Source organism: Pinus tabuliformis, chromosome 2_2 (assembly GCF_031772625.1).
Source record: "Pinus tabuliformis cultivar Carrire ecotype Pingquan chromosome 2_2, CPIR1, whole genome shotgun sequence".
Classification (NCBI taxonomy): domain Eukaryota; kingdom Viridiplantae; phylum Streptophyta; class Pinopsida; order Pinales; family Pinaceae; genus Pinus; species Pinus tabuliformis.
In genome coordinates, this window is record NC_142300.1 from 968,838,121 (window position 1) to 968,858,205 (window position 20,085).

At 38.5% G+C, this 20,085-nt stretch overlaps 1 protein-coding gene across 1 annotated transcript in view; it reads right to left on the minus strand.

Moving 5' to 3' along the window:
* Positions 1 to 2,970: 2,970 nt before the first annotated feature.
* The window catches only part of LOC149196457 (uncharacterized), a 108,830-nt gene continuing 91,715 nt past the window's right edge, over positions 2,971 to 20,085 (minus strand). The window contains exon 3 of the mRNA XM_089405569.1: positions 2,971 to 3,368. Coding sequence (XP_089261695.1) covers positions 3,267 to 3,368 — 102 coding nt within the window. The 3' untranslated portion in view covers positions 2,971 to 3,266. The remainder of the gene's footprint in view (positions 3,369 to 20,085) is intronic.

Below are 20,085 nucleotides of genomic sequence, written 5' to 3' on the forward strand. Positions count from 1 at the left end.
TACAAATTAGATAAGGTGTTTAATGTGTTATATCTAAAGTCTTCTTTTTAAAAGATAGATTTAAAATTCAACTCTTCCAAACTTATTAAATATAATAAATAATAATACTAACTATAATAAATACTCATTAAAAAGTAGCAAAAGGACACACCTCTTACCCGTTCCTAGTATATTGAAGCTCATGGTAATCATCCTTCTTATTATCTTATCAAGAAAGTCAATTGAATCCATATCCTTGCCTAGTCAAGATAATAACGTCACCCTTGTCAATCCAAAATACTCAACTTAAGAATCAAACCTTAGGCAAAATGCCCTTATTTATCATGATGAGTAAATCTAAATTGATACCATAAAATTTTTCATTAGCCAATTCAAAAGTCATAAGCATTGAATAATCTCCCCTAGAAGATACGTAGCCCTCAAGGAATGAAAATTAGATTCTCCTTCAGGCCTTTGACTACTCTTCATGGTTTCAAATATTTAACGATTCCCCAATAACGAGCTCCTTGCTGATTCATTAATAATATCAATCTAGTTGTACTTAATCAATTCAATGCACCCATTCTTGATGTAGTGGGTCATTATTATCTGATACTCCAAAACATATATCCCCTTTATTTTAAATCTCTTTATGGATAACCGATGTATAAAAAAATTGCCAATGGTTCTTAGCTCAAAAAAATTGCCAACGGTTCTTATAGGTGGGGATTGTGGCTTGCCACGCCACCCCCACCCATCCAGGTTCAAGTCTCCGGTTCAAGTCTCCAGAAGCATGTTGGTATTGATTAGACACAAGGAAACATGTTGGTATTGATTAGACTCGAGAAATTGGCGACCCAAGAATCTGTGTTGATTAGACTCAAGGAGAAATTGGCGACCCAAGAATCTGTGTTGATTAGACTCAAGGAAGCATGTTGGTATTGATTAGACTCAAGGAATTGGCGACCCAAGAATCTGTATTGATTAGACTCAAGGAAGTTTTCATTCCTTCCATGGTCAATACAGAAAAAAACTATTTTCTATTTTCACTCCCTCCATCGCCAATACAAAAAAACTATTTTCACTCACTCCATCGTCAATACAAAAAAAACTATGTATAAAAAATTAAGAAGATCCTGGTATAAAAAATGATTAAAGAACCATTACTAGCAAATTAAAGAAAAGAAAACACCTCGGCAATCATTCTCTTTGGAAGAGGTCTTTACTGTCAGGAAAGTGCAGGAGAATACTTATTTTCAGCCTGAGAAGGAAACTGGGTTCACATAACCATTGTTATCTGAACGTGAAACGAAGCCAAGCCAATATGTTGCCTTTCAACCATTTTTTACTTCAAAAACAGTCAATACTTCAAAAAAATAGTCAAGGGTTCACAGAATAGTTGCGGTACAAATTCTTATGGATTTCACCCATTTTGTACTTCATAAACAACAAAGAACTAGGGCAGAGTAGTATGTTGTATATTAGTCACTGTGTACTTTGGAAATTGGCATATATTTATAGGATCTGGAGTTCAAGTCTGTGGTAATCATGGTGTGGATGCATTTTATTTTGTTTCTAGCTATTACATTGTTTGTGATTGGTTGTACAGAGCTGCATTTTAGTAAAGTCAAGAAGATCCATCACTTCAGTGTCTGCATTAAACTCAAAGACTATATCAGATCAATCTTAAGTTCAGTTTATTACGCTGTAATGGCCACATTTTTTCCCTACAGAACTTACCATTGAATATTTCTTACCATTGCATGTTGTTCCGTGTGGTGTTAAAGATGGCCTCACCAACAAATTCTTCCCTATTCTGCCTCTCACACAGCCTCATTTTGAGGAGCTAAGGGTCGAAATTTAATAATTTTTTAGTATAAAATGGTTACTCAATAAACAATATACTGTTAACCTTTCCGTACAAAGAAAATATAGGGATGGAATGAATCCACAAGCTTGGGGGAACTATACGATAAGTGGATGCAAAATTAAGCTTCCATTAGAGAGATTACTTACGGTTTTCATTAAATTTCAGCAATACGACCCATCTAATGAGTAGATATTATGATATAAAAATACCGTTTAATAAATTATATGCTTTCAGTTGTAAACTTTAATTTAAAATACAAAATGCATTGCAACTGGGTTATGCTTCAAAAGTGAAGGAAATCCACATAGATAAAGATCTGGTTGTAGTAGTTAGTATAGATTCTATTAAAAGAAAAATGACAAGTAGTGAATTCATTCTTCAAGCCAATTGAAATAGAAATCTAACTCAAATACTGAACCTTTTGCTATCTTTTTGCCAAGTCCAAGTTCTGCAACACTGCTTTCAGAACTTCACCAAATCTCTGAAAGGACTAACCCAACCCCACTTAACTTAAGTAAGACGAAGACATTACATGAGCTCAAGTAAGACCTTTCCCTTCTAAAGAAAGAAAAGCGGTACGCAATAGTTTTCAGGACAAAATCAGAAGATGCATGAAAAATATCTAATAAATCCGAACACTGATAATTTTAAATTACATAAGCAAAGTCCACATGCAATTTCTTGACATTGACTTGCTTCTTAAGGCAATAATAAAAGGACATGTTGCTTACATAAGAATATTGCATAGTTTGTGATGGAAGTTACACTTTATCTACTTATTGAATCTAAGAAATAAATTTATAATATCAATGAACAGAAATTTAGAGAACTGACAGGTTGCATTTCTTATAACTTGAACAGAATTTACAAAAAACAAAAGTGTCTACTGCCAGTTGGTTGAATGGTAAGTGGGGTTGCTTGCCAACAAGAAACCCGGTTTCTCTTGCCCACCAATCTGAACGTGTTACTCTGTAGTATGAGCACCCAGTGGTACCAAACTGCTATCATAAATAAATGTTCAGAAGTAAAAAGTTATGAAAGAATAAGATCATAACACCAATTACCCACAATTGCATTTCTTAAAAATTCATCATCATGTAGGCATTGGCATAGAACAGAGATGAACCAGATCAACCTTCATATGGTACATAATAACTTCATTTCATCGAAAAACAAAGATAAATGAACCCTGGTAACAAATGAGTCTAGGTAAAAGTTTGACATATATAACTGCAGTATATAGTCACGCAGTAGCTTTGCTAGGCAATGATGTCTCAGTAAGAAAGGGTCCAATAATATTTACATGTTATTCAATAGACCATATTCTTCATTAGGTGATTACCAGACTGAAACAGTCCATGGTTCCAGGAACATTTTTCCTCTTTCCTGAACTTGTAATTAGTCTCCGACACCATGATCACTGCCGCAGCCAATCACCAGTTGGTATTAAATTTGATGGATTCACATCTGGTCGGTGGTAAATATAAGACTGCAAACGCTCGCCCCTCTCGGAGATAACCTGCACGATGGGTTCTTACCATTATAATCTCAACTTAAGTAGAGTCATAGCATATTAGAAAAAATTGTTACTTGAATATTACAAGAACTCGGATGCATCTTTGGGGAACTTATCTACACAGGAAACCAGTTTTGAGAATCCTTGGCATTGTAACATAATTATTTTGAACATGTAACACATTCTGCAATACCAGAAAGTATATGCCAACCAACATGAACTTCATAAATGACCAGTGTAAGCAATGCCTCATGGAGTATTCACCAATTCAAATATTTCCTGATTTAAGAACATAACAAAGGATGCATGGTTTTGATTTCTTTCTGCTCAAGAAGTCAAACATGTCAAAGGAAGAGCACCGAATTTTTTTATTCTAAATTATAAATTTCGGACATAAACATATTCTTCTTCAGATATATGTACCATCTATTATCCATCCTTTCTAAGAAAATATGCAGCATAACAGAGACAATTTGAATAGTCAAACAACCAATAATAAAGATGCTCCCCACACCTAACTGTACATTGAAAAAACAGAAAACGCATAACAAACATAGCAGTTGCCCATTATGAATTAAGAATTGGTCTTTTGGCCACTTCTGCACAATTAAGATTTGTTGATATTGTCGATATTTTCTCTGGTGTCATAGTTCAGCAGTGACGCTGAGTCAGGGCACTCACCAAGGTTCAATTCCCCCATAAACACATATAAGCGATTTGTTTGCTTTACAGTGTTCACATGAGTGAACGGGAATGTAATGATCCGCCCACAATTACAAAGAGAGTGAATATTATCATGCATATGATAGCTACACATACATGCATTGCATGCACTACACTAGTATAGGACTCAGGGCACTCACCAAGGTTCAATTCCCCCATAAACACATATAAGCGATTTGTTTGCTTTACAGTGTTCACATGAGTGAACGGGAATGTAATGATCCGCCCACAATTACAAAGAGAGTGAATATTATCATGCATATGATAGCTACAAATAAATGCATTGCATGCACTACACTAGTATACATACTAGCTAATATAAGATAATGAATTGGTTTTGAATTAAATATCTAACACATCAGAATATAACAATTATATAAAATAAGATACTTGATATGCGTACCATCATCATAAAAGATGATTCCAAAAAGGAATGTATTACAATGGTTATACAAAATAAAAGGGAATTTTAATAACTAAATAAAATAGAACTTATATATATAAAAGAAACTAAATGAAGTATGATCCGGGGCAATGGAGCTACGGTTCCTGATCTGGTTTTCTTGGCGGCGTATTGGTTTAGCAGACCTTTCACAACGCCTGCCTTCGTAACTGCTTCCCTAACCTTCATTGTCGTCGACTAATCGCCTTCCTGCCCACTTTCCTGCTGTTCCCTTCCCGTGTCTTTCCCTAACCACAACTATTTCCTGTAGCGCATTTACCTGGACGGTTTTACCCTTCGCCATTCAACCCTCCACTGTTCACCCTTTGGTTTCCGCAGGCAGCTGTTAGCTAAAGGCTGTGACAGTTATGGAGGATAACCTAGACTATTCAGCTGACCCGTCGAAAGGAGAGCCCATTTGGACGGAGGCCAGGACCACCCTCGAAGGTTTTTTCTCATTTGAAAACGAGCTTACCGAGGAAATTGGTGCACTCCCTCCCATTTCTAGCCCTCGGTTCAAGTCTGTCTCGTTGCCCGAAGACACCCCTGTCGACTCGGAGCTTGTTTCGCAGCCTATTCCTCCAGGTCCTTGCACCTTGGCATTTGCAGTGCCTCACACTGCCCCTGTTGGTCTTACCCTAGGTGCGGCCACAACATCGTTCCCCTCCTCGTCTGGCTCCGGCAAACCCTTGCCTAATCCCCCCTCGACCTTGGCCTCTCTGTTCTACTTTTCTTACTCCGGCGGCCCCCTTGCAAGGCAATTTCACTGGCATCGACTCCATTCCGGGGTTTTTGCATCCATTCCGTCTGACCCTACTAGGGTTTCATCTTCTCCAGCTCATAAGGCTTTGGTCCTACCTGCTGCGGCGACGTCTAGGTTAAGAGAGGGGACTAAGAGGAAGCGGAGCTTCAAGCTCAAGAATTGTGAAGTTTTCTTGAAATTCTCTGAAGATACCCCATTACTGGAGTCAATGGAGTCGTTGGAGCGTGTCCTGGTGGGTTGGGTCAGAGGCAGACAATACAGTGTGGAACGCCTACAAAAATGGACCATGGAGGTTTGGGGACACCATCTCAGCGAACCCCCCCAGAGTACAGACTTTTGTAAAAGGTTGGTTTGCGATGCGATTCAGTTGCTTGGCACACACCAAAACTATATAAAGCTAAGTCCATCACTCATTTCGTGATCGAGCAAGGTGGAAGCTGAAATCCGCTCCACTTGTAACCGACAAAGAACCAACAAGAACATAATTTATTAAATCAAGACCTTGAGATGGTGAAAAGGAGGGTGGTGGAAGGGCTGGTGTATAAGAAGAGAGGTGGGGGTTTGTTACAGGGGGACAGTGGCTGTTAGTATTCTCTGGAGTTGAAGGAACGTTTTTCCTTGGTTCTGAGGGGTTCTTGACCCTTGAAGAAATTTTATTGCACAGTAGGAATTTTTGAAGAGAGTCACTCATAGAAGGAAACTGAGCCTTGGTTGTTCTTGAAGCTTTTGGGCATGGGGGCCAGAGTGCTGCAATTTTGAAGTATTATGGAGCTGGGTACTGAGGTTGTGCCTAGTTTGGCAGGGAGGATTTGGTCATTTTGGTAATGGGAGCGAATTTGGAGCTACAACATCTCAAGATCGACTTCATACACGGAAACCAGGGAGATGCATGTGTATTAAATTGATAAATTCTTGCTTAAATCGTAGTTGGTAAATTCTAGATGAATTTAGGAAATTAATTTGAAGTTAAATTTTGGTTTGGGCATTACATGAATTTAGGAATTTAATTTGCAAACTTAATTTTGGTAAATTTTGGTTTGAGCACTACAGGGGATTCACATTAGAATGAGAAAGAGTGGATTCATTCATGTCATTAGAGATGCAACGTCTCATCACATAGTAAAAGAAGTGGAGTCCATTATGTAACTCCCAAATAACTAACTAATAACCACCACATTAATTACTACATTGAACGTTTCAATAATATATTAATTTATTAGTGAGACTTAATTATATGACTGCCCTAATATGTTTAAGATCTAAATATCACCATTATCTCTAACACACTCTCATAATGGTCTTTTTACATGATTGTTCAAATTACAAAAGGACCAAAGCTTTAGACAAACAAGATGTTGCAGTCCACAAGATAAGATCTTCAAAATAATGACTGGAACTGTGTCAAACAACGTTGATGAAGTGCAATTACATCCTCATCTTTTTGTCTGACCATTGACTCACCAGCCGGATGAGAGCCAGTGTTGTCTGAATAATTAGCCTTGCCTTTCCAGCATTTAACTTCACATAACAAAAGCATTTAATAGTTTTTCTATATTTACCTGACTCTTTATTCCCATCATTCTCTTAGATCTATTTGCTTCCCTTGCTCTTTTATGTTGCTGAAAGTACCACCTCAGTACTCTAATTCGCACTACTATTCCCAAACTGCTTTTTCCATTGCTCTTGCTGCAAGAACTTCGTGCTCAACTACTCAAATGTCAGATCTTTATTGGTACTAGTAAAGTTCAAGGCCTTAATGAAATTTGCATAGGAAGGAAGCAAACTTTTCAAAATTATAGCCACCATATTTTCTTCTTCCATGTCCCAATCAATCTCTAATATCCTTGACTTTTAGCACATGATTTTGCAAGGAATCAAACTCCTTTTTAACTGAAAATAATAAGTTTTTAAAGAAGAATTTTCTACTTTTGTTTGAGGTTTCATACATCTCTCTATATCCCCCCACATGACAAACGAATCATTACCATCTTGAACTTTGGCAAGCACCTCATTCTATCGCCAAAAGCTTGATCAACATCACAGCATTTCAATTCTTCACATCCTATTCCGCTTGAGCATTCACATCGATCTTACTCCACACTTCTTTTCCCAATCAATGTTATCAGAACCGAACTGTTGACCAAACCGGTAGACCCCTCAAACTAGGAACTAGTCAAAGATCATGCGTCTCATTGCAGAATTGGGTAAAGTTTTGAGGGTCTATGTCAAATGTGTATTTCCCCTTCTGAGGGTTGAATTAAATTGTAATATCTTGTAAAAATATTTTAGTGCATGGTTACTCATTGTTAGACACCATGGCTAAAATATTTGAGGGTGGAAAAATATTTATTCCCCTCTTCAGTCTTTTGATTAATTTCTTGGATAAAATAAAAAGAAATAATTAGCCAAAAAATTAATTATTTTTTAGTTGAAAAATAATTTGAGAGAAATTAAATTCTCTCCAAGTGGAAAATCATCAAAAAATCGTGGGCCAAAAAAGAATTAAATTTTGAAGGTTTCCCACCAAGGGAAAAATGGACTTTTTAAGAAAAATTAATCCTTTGGACCTTGGTGGTCAAGTCAAAGTGAATTTTTTGAGGATATTAGTCCAAAATATTATTTTTGGGATTAATAAAAAAATGGTTTTAAGATAAATTCGAAACTTACCTCAAAATAAAAACTAAAAATCTAATCAACGGTGGTCATCAAGTAATTTCAATTGGAGATCAATGGATAAGATTATTTTGACGAGGATCAAACCAATTAGCGGTTATTTTCCACTTTGGAGGGGTTTCTTCTCTCATTTTCTATATAAGGAAGCTATGAAGCTCCTCATTTCATCTTTGGATGATGTAATGATTATTTGATGTACTGAGCAAGGCTCTGCTGGAATTTCTTTGCACTTAATAAAAAGTCTTTGGGCTTCAATTCAAGGTGTCTCTAATTTGCTAATGTGTGGTATGTGTTGGATGTTTAATTGATATGCTTTGATTATAACATTGATTATTATTGACAGTAGTAGGAACATCTATTGGTATAGTTATCTTGCCTTAGGTGTTGGGCTAGAGTAACATTGTAGATCTAGCAAAGTCTGAGAGGTATCTCCGGGCTTATAGATCTATTGTGTGAATCAAACCACTTTTGTTTAATAATCTATCATTTGAAGTGTATTGAGTTACATGTTGCCCCAGCCCTTGGCGTCCAATTTCACAGAATTTGAAGGGATCACACCCTTGTTTGGCCCAAGCCTTGATCTAATAAAACCTTATGTAGGAGGGCTTTGCAAAAATTTAAAATAATTATTTTCTCATCTTCAAATTTATTTACTTGTCCCATAAATTTTTATTACGCTAATAAGAGCAAATTTTATTTTGTAAATATTTGTAATTATTTGTAAATCATTTTTCCACTAACCCTTATATTTTAAACTAACCCATTTTTATTTTGTATAGCTATTGGGGTTTTTGGGATTTTTTGTATATATTAGGTCCCTGGCTCTCTATTTCCCATTTTTGTAGGTACATTGGCTCAAGGATTTGACGAAATTTTATTTTTGGGAAGCCATTAGCCTCACCTAGCCTAGATCCTAATTGGCATAAATAGTAATCTTGGATAATCATTGTGGTTGATCTCTTGTTACTTGAGCTAGTGGAATAATTCAAGTGGGCATCATATATTAACTGCTTAACCTAACTGCTATCATATTGAATATCTAAAGTAGCTTATTGGGATTGTTAGCTCATTGGATAAATCTTGAATTGTTTATTGTGAAGCACTTTAATTGGAAAATCAAGTGGTCTATTGGCACATTGCTTTAGTTGAGATTATCCTTGTAATTGTTCTCTAAGTACTTCATTTATGCTCTTGTGTTGAACATCATAAGCATTGAATCTTAAGTAATTTAACTTGAAGTACTTAAAAATCATTTAATAATCTCACTTAAAGCCATCACTCATATCTTGCATATCATTCTAGGATTAGAGGTGCATCTATAAAATATACCTCCAAGCATAAGCTTGGTTGTAAGAAGATAGGAACACCTTTCTCACCCAACTTGCGAAGTTTAGACCCTCATTTGTGGTTAACACAGGTGACCTTGCAGTTCTCTTGCGGGCAATCCCTTGTAGGAATGGAGGCACTTGGGTGGTTAGAACTCCACGGGAGGTATCGTTAATGAGGCCTTAGCCTCCTTCCTTTGGACTTCTCTCTACAACCTACATTCAAGACTAACTTCAAAACAATTGAGAGAAAGGATTCACCTAGAATAGGCATTCTAACTAAAATTAACCAAGAGTCTAATCTCACTTAGTTTTAGGTATTTCATCTCATATAGGATAGTTCTTCATCTTAGCAACAATTGTTCATCTGGTAACTTGGAATTTAATCTATATTGTGCAAGTAAATTGACTCCTAAGGAACTAGTCTCTAATTGATAATCTCAATAAATCTACTCAAGTTGTGCTAAATAATTAAACTTGCCAATCATCCTTAACCAAGTTGCTAGGCCATTCAGTTGTGTCTCCCAAACTCATTATCTCATTCCTAGGGGCTACCCCCCTTAGCCTATTGTAGGGAGACAACTTAAACAGAGAGGGTCGGGATCAGAATGACAACCCCTGCCCTGAGCTTTGTCGCATTCTCGTGTACAATTTGAAGTGACAACAATGATAACATCCAACCACAAAATCATAGGAGAGAGGACGCTAAGGTGACAGTGATGGTTGATCTCTTTTGTTGTTGATTTTGGGTAGAATCTGATGTGCTCTAGGCCTCAAATTTTGCAAGGAGGCTTGGGCACATGCATTCCAAAGAACCCATAAACCGTTTTGGGAAATTCCACCCAAAAACAATTATATTAAAATCAATGTTTTAAGACTCCGACTCCGACTCCGACTCGGCCGAGGATCGACTCCGACTCCGACTCCGAAACGGTAATGACTCGGCCTACTCGATTTCAATGACTCGGTCGTTGTAAAAAATACATTAAATATTTATTTTTTTTATTAAAAAACATAATTTTAAATATTTTAAACATAATTTTAAAGATTTTCATTCATGTTTCCAAACACACAGCATTATAATATAGATGGAAGACAACATATGATCAAAGTAGGCTCTTTGCTTCTGTTCAATTTGTACATTAAACCTTGACTGTCAATCTTGACATTGTCACTATACAACAACCACTGTTGCCCTCGACACAAACACTGCAATGCTCACGAATGAATATGCAATAGGGAGCTCATGGCGCAGTTGCTAAATCAACTATGCCAAGCTGCTTTCAATCTTACACTGTTGCACTGGTGCCGAAAGGATGTATCAACAAATATGCTGCGAGCAGTGAGGCTCAGAGCTAGATGTCTTAGGTCAGCTCTATGACCTTGAAAATATCTCAACCTCTGCCCAAGGAGGCTTACTGGCATGCGTCTTATAGCTGCTCAGATATAGCAATGAAGCACCTTCCAGAGTGCTACAACAATGATGAAACATAAACCTTTACTGCCCCCTATCTTAGAATGAAGGACTGTTGATGAAGTAAGCCAGAATATGTAAATGAACTCCTGATCATGAGACCAATTCCAATTTCCGATGATGATAACCTTACTATAGACAAAGACATATTCTTCTACAAATCTTCAACTTCAGTCAATAAGAGGAATGCTACTACATACAGTGCCTCTGTCTTTTCACTTAGAATCATCAAGACTCACAACTGCAATGTGAATACCCTTATTGCAAACCAATGAAACATGAACCTCTCACTGCTGCAATATAAGCCACTGAACCTTACACTGTCAGAAGGTGCCTACCATTAATTTCTAACTGCTACTATTGGAGGCACTGGCACTGCTGAAGTAATGATTGATGATGTAGTCCTACTCAATCTGCTTGTCAAGTCACCTTGGAAATTCAATTGTGAATAGAAGACCACGTTTGAAGTTTGAACTTTGTAGATGATGATGTATATAAAGGATCAATACTTCAGTGCAATAAGTAGGTAATAAATGCGAAACGGATCTCATTGACTAAGCCAATCACAGAGCTAAATGATTCAGAGTTTTAAGCCTCATACAGTTGTGCAAGTCTGCAAGAACAGTCCTTATTAAATCGGATCCGGCCGGGTTGACCGAGTCACACATGACTCGGCCGAGTCATTGAATGACTCGGCCGAGTCATGTGTGACTCGGTCAACCGGACCGGTTACTTGGCTGGGTCACTCCTCCAGCAATCGACTCGGTTCGACTCGGCTGTTTTGGTTTCGAAACGGTCGGTTTGTAAAACACTGATTAAAATAATTAATAATTTAATATTTTTAATGGAGTTCCTAAGTCTAAACTTAGGAAAATTAAAATATTAATGGGTATTAATCTAATTGTGGGTGTAACTTCTAGAAAAAGACGGAGATCAAGTGAAAACGATCTGAGCCTTTGATTAGGAGTTAATCTAGGCCGTTGGTTGTCCAACAGGAAGATATAAGAAGGGGCTTGATGGTCATTCGGAAAATACACCGAGAGACCAAGAGATCGAATTTCTGAAGTGAGAAGTTCTCAGTTGAGGGGTAGGGATAGCATCCAGAGAGAGATTTTCTCAGTCGGAGAATCATCAACAGAGAGAGGCAGAAAGTGATCCAGTAGCCCAGATGCAGAGGATGACGTAGGGCCACAAAGGGCCACGTAGAGGCAGCACAAAGGGTGAGAGAGAGTCCAAGATTTTGCTGAGGAGAGTCAATTTTAGAAGCCGGGAGCCGGGGTGTGAGACCGAGAGGCTAGAGGCAGAGACTCCGAGCAACAAATCAATGAACAGAATGAGTGACGTAGAGCTTAGAGGGGTTGACGCACAACCTGTGTGAGGACTGTGCAAAGCAACATAGGGCCTGCCAGAGGTCATTCACTCAGTATCCGGATCATCCAGGATATTCTCAGTGGTTGTGTGAGGTAATCTGACAAATCTTTCTGCCAGTATTTCTCTCTCTGTAACTGAATAACTTGAGAGGTATTCAGAGATGTATTCATAATTTGCTATTGCTTAATAATAATAAACCCTCAGAACTGTTGCACCGGTTTTCCCACATTGGGTTTTTCCGGGGACTTTTGTCCAAAAATAACGGTGTCCTATGTGTTTATATTTCCTTGCTCAGTTTCAATGTTTCGGAATCATATTTAATTTAGTGTAGGCTACTTCAATAATTTACTTCAATATTTCAAGAAGAAATCTAAAATAAGTTTGTAATGTAATTTACAATCTAGGTGAAGTAGATTCAGCTGGTTGCAATAGGATTCCTGAGATTGTTAGATCTAGGAATTTTCACATGGTATCAGAGGTGTTGATGTGAAACAGGAAGAGTAGATCTAGCATTGAAGCAAGGGCCAACTTGCTGCAGCAAGCAGCAATTCGAATCCCTTGAGGGATTGCACAATTCTAGCCAAGAGGGTCATTTTTTCGAGGTTGTCTCTCTCTAAGTGAGTCGACAAAGAGGTAAGACTATCGGATCGAGAATTTGCCTAGGTAGAGGGAGCCATACAGAGCCTTAGCGCAGAGCTAGAGGGACGCAGTTTTTTGAAAGCTGAGTGTTGGGCAAAAAAGCCGTCGGAAGAAGGAAGCAAATCGCATAGTGAGGGAATACTTCCTCAGTGGTTTCTTGCCAAGGAAACCAATATTTCTCATTTGTTGGGCAGTAGAGGAGCAACAAACTTACCAGCGCCATATGGGTGTACGTGAGCCAACCTAGAAGCTACGTAGTAGGGAGAAAGAGGGAGTTGTTCAATAGTTTTCAGAGGATATGGCAACTAGTGGCTTGAGCTATCAGGACAGGTTGGATGGAGCATCCAACTACGTCATCTGGAAGGCTAGAATGTCTTTCCTTCTAGATGAGCATGCCCTTAGGACATACGTCGACAGTGTGGTGGCTGAACCTGTGGATGCAGATCCGCTAAAGAAGTACAAGTCTGAGATGGCAAAGGCAAGAGGATGATCCTGGATGGACGCAAGGATCACGTGGTGTGCAACGTTGCTAGCAGAGAAACTACTAAGGAGATGTGGGATGCCTTGGCCACATTATATTAGGGATCTTCCGAGTAGCGGGAGATGTACTTAGAGCAGAAGCTGAGATCTGCTCAGATGCAGATGGGAGAGCGTGTGGATTCTGTTGGGTTGTGTTATATTCTTTCCACGACTAGCCCAGGCGCGGGGGGGTTATAGGGGGCCATAGCCCCCCTGCACGGGGTTTGAGGTAGCACCCTAGGAATTTTTTTTTGGACCCTATATTAGGTGGGCGGACCTACCTATGGTTTTGTGCATGGATTTCGCACTTGGTTTTGGGCGCGATGGTTTTCAATCCGTGGTATTTTGTAGATCCGGGCAAGGGAACTACGGTTATGTTCTAATCCAAGGTTAATGGATTGGAGTTTATGGATGCTCCATGTATATATATGTATTGTAACATTGAAAGGAACAATGCCTAATTGGGATGAGATGTGGGCAACTCTAAAACAAGACGCGCTAAGGAGATACCAGGTCAAGGTCAAACTTAACAGGAGCAGCAACAACAGGGGGTCTGTTGGGTCCCTATAATACTAGTGATTACCCCATTACTATTGTAGTTATACCCCCTATTTATATTGTTGTGCCCCTATTACCCCCATATTGTTATTTTTGTGCCCCATAGAATCCCTCTATTGTTATTTTTGTTGCTTTATATTATTATTGTTAGGTCGGCTGGATTATATTGTGACTCCTTAGACTCCTATGTATAGAAAGGAGGTTTTGTCATTTGTATCATCCAAGAATTGTTCATTTATGTAATGTAAAGGAGGTTGCCCCCTCGAAGAGGCTGAATTCTAAGGCGTGGATCTCTCTTTTCTATCTTTTTGTGAGCTGGTTTCATAACATTTGGTATCAGAGCTTTGGATTCTAGGGTTTCGCTCCTCCAAACAGGTCATTGTGGCATTTTCGCTATAACTTTTTTTCTGTGACATTTCAGAAGTCGCAAAAAAAAACCCATTTCAGAAGAAATCGTGCTGAACCTCGGGTCCGAATTTCAGAAATTTTTGCGCGATATTTGCGGAGATATGATCTGAGGAAGTTGGTCTTTTTGCAGACTCCTGAATTACATTCAAAACAGGTGACCTGGGGAAAATCGTCATAACTTTCTCTCTGGGGATCGGATTGAAGTTTTGTAAGAAGGTACAGAAAGAGGACGGACTGTAGTTTCTTGTGGTTGGTTTTCAGATCCAAAGGTCGAAACAGTGACTCGTGGCATGTCGTACAAGTTCGCTCTACTGAACTAGTCTATAATCAAGTCACTGTGGGAGATTTCGCATAACTCTTCCTTGGAGAATCCAATTTGGGTCAGAATTGTGGCATTGGAAAGAGGACACAGAGGGCTACTACAGGTCAAAAATTCAGGACTAGATAATCAGAGAGTACAGAGATACATCAGAGGCAATATCGAGCTCCTACAAAGTGAAAAAAGGTGTGTAGATTTTCTTAAATTTTTGCTTAAGCTTGGTTTGAAAATTTATTTTGAAGGAATTCAAAGGGCATAGTAGAGCATTATTATCGGTAACTGATGCCCCGAGGAAAGAAAATGCAAACACCTAGTAAGGAACCTGAAAGCTCTAGCATGACTCATGAAGAAGAGGAAGAAATGCAACATGATATATCAAAATTACAAGACCAAGTGCAACAACTGTCCCTTACACAAAAAGGAACAAAATCTAAGATGGATGGTTTAAAGAAAGGTGTAGAAGCTAAGATGGACTGATTAAAAAAAGGCGTAGAAGCTAAGATGATTGAAGTGGAAGTTAAGATGGATGATTTGAAGATAGATTTGAAGACAGACATGGAAGAATTGAAGAAGTTGCTACAAGAAAGGGTCACTAATGGTGAAAAGGTAGTAAAGGAAACTCATGATGAGAACAAAAGAAATGTTAATCATGATTCCATAGACTCTAATGTTGGATCGAAGACTCACCATGTTCCAAAAATCGATATGAGGAAGTTTGATGGCAAGGATCCCGCCACATGGATATTACAGATGGAGCAATTCTTCGATCTCAATAATGTGCAAAACACACAAAAGGTACGTATGGCAACTTTATATTTGGAACCAAATCAGTTTGTATGGTATCAATGGCTTTGTTCTCGTAAACAATTTATCACTTGGGCAATTTTTACGGAAGAATTGATAGCACATTATGAGGATACAAAAAGCAACACTTTTTTTAGCCAATTGATAAGTCTCAAACAAAAGGGTTCAATAATGGAGCACATTGAGGAGTTCCAAAAATTGAACATAAGGGTAAAAGATATTCCAGAGGAGCATAGGATTGATGTGTTCATAGGGTCTTTAAAGGATAATATCCAACATGATGTGCGCCTTTGGGAACCTGATTCATTAGAGAAGGCATTCAGGTTAGCAAGAAAAATGGAAAGCAAAATTATGGCAACTAGGAAGCATACCATTCACAACTATAAAGACGGAAGTGTTGTTGCCCATAGTCTTCCACAACCTACAAGGTTGACACCACAACAATTGGAAGAAAAAAGAGCAAAAGGGCTTTGTTACAATTGTGATAGCAAATACACAAAAGGTCATAAGTGTGCTGAGAAGAAATTATTCTACATAGATTGTGAAGAGGAAGAAGAAAAGGAGCAAGAAAGGTCAAAAGAAGAGGATATATTCCAGGAACAAAGCCTAGATGAAGAACAAATAAATCCGACCATATCTTGTAATGCATTGGCGGGAATTACCACTCCTCAAACCATCAAGATAGAAGGACAAATCAAGAAGAAAAAGGTAATAGTGTTGATTGATTCAGGAAGCACCCACAATTTTATTCATTGTAGGGTAGCAAAAGAATTGAATTGCTTCCTATATCCAGCACCAGAGTGTCAAGTGATGATTGCAAATGGAGGAACAATAAATTGTTCTGGAAAGTGCCATAATATCAAGCTATCCATGGGAGAATATGTATTGACTAGCCCAATGCTTTCCATTCCAATGGGAGGTGCTGATGTTGTACTAGGAGTCCAATGGCTACAATCCTTGGGTACAATAGCTTTTAATTTTCAAGAACTTTTCATGAAATTTTCTGTGGAAGGAAAGGAAGTTGAATTAAGGGGTATTGCAGGGAAACCAGGAAAGATAATCAGCTCTAATGGCATGACAAAGCTTCTAAAAAAGGAGCAAAGAGGTGTAATTGCACAATTATGTTCGCTAGATGTTTCCACATTGGAATCATCTATTTCTCCAGATCTCCAAAAAGTCCTGGACAATCATTCCAAGGTATTTGAGACTCCCAAAGGTCTCCCACCTATGCGTGATCATGATCATGCTATTCATCTGATTCCAGGAAGTGTTCCTCCAAACATCAGGCCGTACAGATATCCATATGTCCAAAAAAGTGAAATTGAACGTATGGTTGCAGAAATGCTAGAGGCTGGTATAATTCAACCGAGTCAAAGTTCTTTCTCAGCTCCAGTAGTATTGGTGCACAAGAAGGATGGATCATGGCGCATGTGTCCAGATTATAGGGAGCTCAACAAGCTCACTATTAAAGATAAGTTCCCCATTCCTGTTATTGATGAATTACTGGATGAATTGCATGGATCAATTTACTTCACCAAGTTGGATCTTCGTTCGGGATATCATCAAATCAGAATGAAGATTGAAGACATTCCAAAAACGGCATTTAGAACTCATGAGGGTCATTATGAATTTTTGGTCATGCCTTTTGGCCTTACCAATGCACCTTCAACATTTCAAGGTTTGATGAATTCAATTTTCAAACCATTCCTTAGAAAATTTGTGTTAGTATTTTTTGATGATATACTAATCTACAACAAGTCTTGGAAGGATCATGTTGAACATGTTGACAGGGTGCTACAACTATTGGAGGAGAAACAATTATATGCAAAAAGATCCAAATGTTTCTTTGGAGTCCAGGAGGTGGAATATTTGGGTCATATTGTATCTCATGAAGGAGTTAAGGTAGACCCTAGCAAAATTAAAGCCATTAAGGAATGGAAAATCCCCACATCCATAAAGCATCTGCGAGGATTTCTTGGGTTGACAGGGTATTATCGCAAGTTTGTTAAGAATTATGGGAGAATAGCAGCACCTCTAACAACATTATTGAAGAAAGATTCATTTTCATGGACTTCGGAAGCAACAAAGGCCTTTGAACATCTTAAAGAGGCAATGTGCCAAGCACCGGTCTTAGCTACACCGGACTTCACAAAAACCTTTATTGTGGAATGTGATGCTTCAGGAAATGGAATTGGTGCTGTTCTAATGCAAGATGAAAGACCCATTGCTTTTGAAAGTCGTCCAATCAAGGGAAAGTTTTTAAGCAAAGCTATTTATGAGAAGGAAATGTTGGCAATACTCCATGCACTTAAGAAATGGCGACCCTACCTAATGGGAAGACACTTCAAGGTAAAAACGGATCATGATAGCCTTAAATACTTTTTAGAACAAAGATTATCCTCTGAAGAGCAACAAAAGTGGGTCACAAAGATGTTGGGTTATGACTTTGAAATCATCTACAAAAAAGGGAAGCAAAATGTGGTGGCAGATGCACTCTCAAGAAAGGATGAGGATGTGGAAGCATTGTTGTGTGCCATTTCTATTATCCAACCAGATTGGATAAACGAAGCAAGGGAGGAATGGAAGAATGACGAAGAAGTGTGGGCACTTATTCGAAAGCTACAACAAGATTCCAGTACTTCTGATACATTTAGCTGGCAAAATGATTCGTTATGGTACAAAGATCGCTTATACCTCTGTAAGAATTCCCAGCTAAAACAAAAGATTCTTATGGAATTGCACACTTCTCCCTTAGGAGGGCACTCAGGATTTTTAAAAACTTACCACAGGGTTAAGAAGGATTTTTTTTGGGATGGCCTTAAATCAGATATTCAAAAGTTTGTGGCAGAATGTTTGGTTTGCCAGCAAAATAAAGTTGAAACAATTAAGACACCAGGTCTATTACAACCTTTATCCATTCCAAGCCAACGTTGGGAGGAGGTTTCAATGGATTTTATCACAGGTTTACCCAAGTCTGAGGGAAAGAGTGTCATCATGGTGGTAGTTGACAGACTTACCAAGTATGCACACTTTTGTGCATTATCACATCCATTTAAAGCCAGTACAGTTTCTACTGCATTTATGGAAACAGTTCAAAAGCTACATGGAAACCCAAAGATTATTGTAAGTGACAGAGATCCCATTTTCACTGGAAATTTTTGGACAAAATTATTTTCTTGTCTTGGTACTCAGTTAGCTCATAGCTCATCTTATCATCCTCAATCTGATGGGCAAACTGAGATAGTAAACAAATGTTTGGAAGGATATCTTCGTTGCTTTGTATCTGATAAACAGACACAATGGGTCAAATGGTTGCCTCTGGCTGAATGGTGGTATAACACTTCCTTCCATACAGCAACAAAAATGACCCCATTTATGGCACTTTATGGGTATCAACCACCATCCATCACATCATATTTAAGAGAAAATTCTAAGGTTCAGGCAGTGGAACATCACATCGAACATCAACAACAAGTCCTCCAACTCTTAAAGGATAACCTCGTGTTGGCACAAAATAGAATGAAACAACAGGCAGATCAACATCGCAGTGAAAGAAGTTTTGATGTAGGTGATTGGGTATTCCTACGGCTACAACCATATAAGCAAATGTCCCTAAAGCAAGCTAAGAAGGATAATAAATTATCACCAAAGTATTATGGTCCGTACAAGGTGTTGGAAAAGATTGGTACTATGGCATACAAATTGGAGCTTCCTGCAGCTTCTCGATTGCACCCAGTTTTCCATGTTTCATGTTTAAAGAAGGTTATAGGTGACAAGCTCCCAATTCAAACAATATTGCCAGAACTTGACGAGGAAGGAAAAATTATATTGGAACCGGAAGCAGTCACAGAAACAAGAACTCGACAGCTACGAAATCGATCAATTTCAGAGTATCTTATCAAGTGGAAGAACTTATCCGCTGAAGATTCCACATGGGAGGATGAGAATTTTATGCAGAAGTATCCAGAACTGCTCAAGCGTTGAGGACAACACTTTTTTGAAGGAGAGGGGCATGTTGGGTCCCTATAATACTAGTGATTACCCCATTACTATTGTAGTTATACCCCCTATTTATATTGTTGTGCCCCTATTACCCCCATATTGTTATTTCTGTGCCCCATAGAATCCCTCTATTGTTATTTTTGTGGCTTTATATTATTATTGTTAGGTCGGCTGGATTATATTGTGACTCCTTAGACTCCTATATATAGAAAGGAGGTTTTGTCATTTGTATCATCCAAGAATTGTTCATTTATGTAATGTAAAGGAGGTTGCCCCCTCGAAGAGGCTGAATTCTAAGGCGTGGATCTCTCTTTTCTATCTTTTTGTGAGCTGGTTTCATAACAGGGTCGAAGCCCAAGGAGGAGGAGAATGCAACCCTTGCATCGAAGGGACAATAGGGATAACAGAGACGAAAGAAGGACGTCTACAAGGTGAAGTGTTTCAGATGTGGCAAGATGGGCCACTATGCATCTCAGTGTCCTTTGAAGAAAAAGGACAAGGATGAGAAGCACGATCCTAAGGTTGCAGCCGCAAAGATCGAACAGGGGGAGGAGTTCGCCATGACAGCCAAGATACCTCTAGGAGGGAGGTGGGTTGATTTGGAGTTGTAGTTCGAAAGAGCTACAGATGGGCAGGATACTTGAGGAGCCCACCTCTTGGATCATCACCTTGCTATGGGAGCCCATGATCAGTAGTAGCG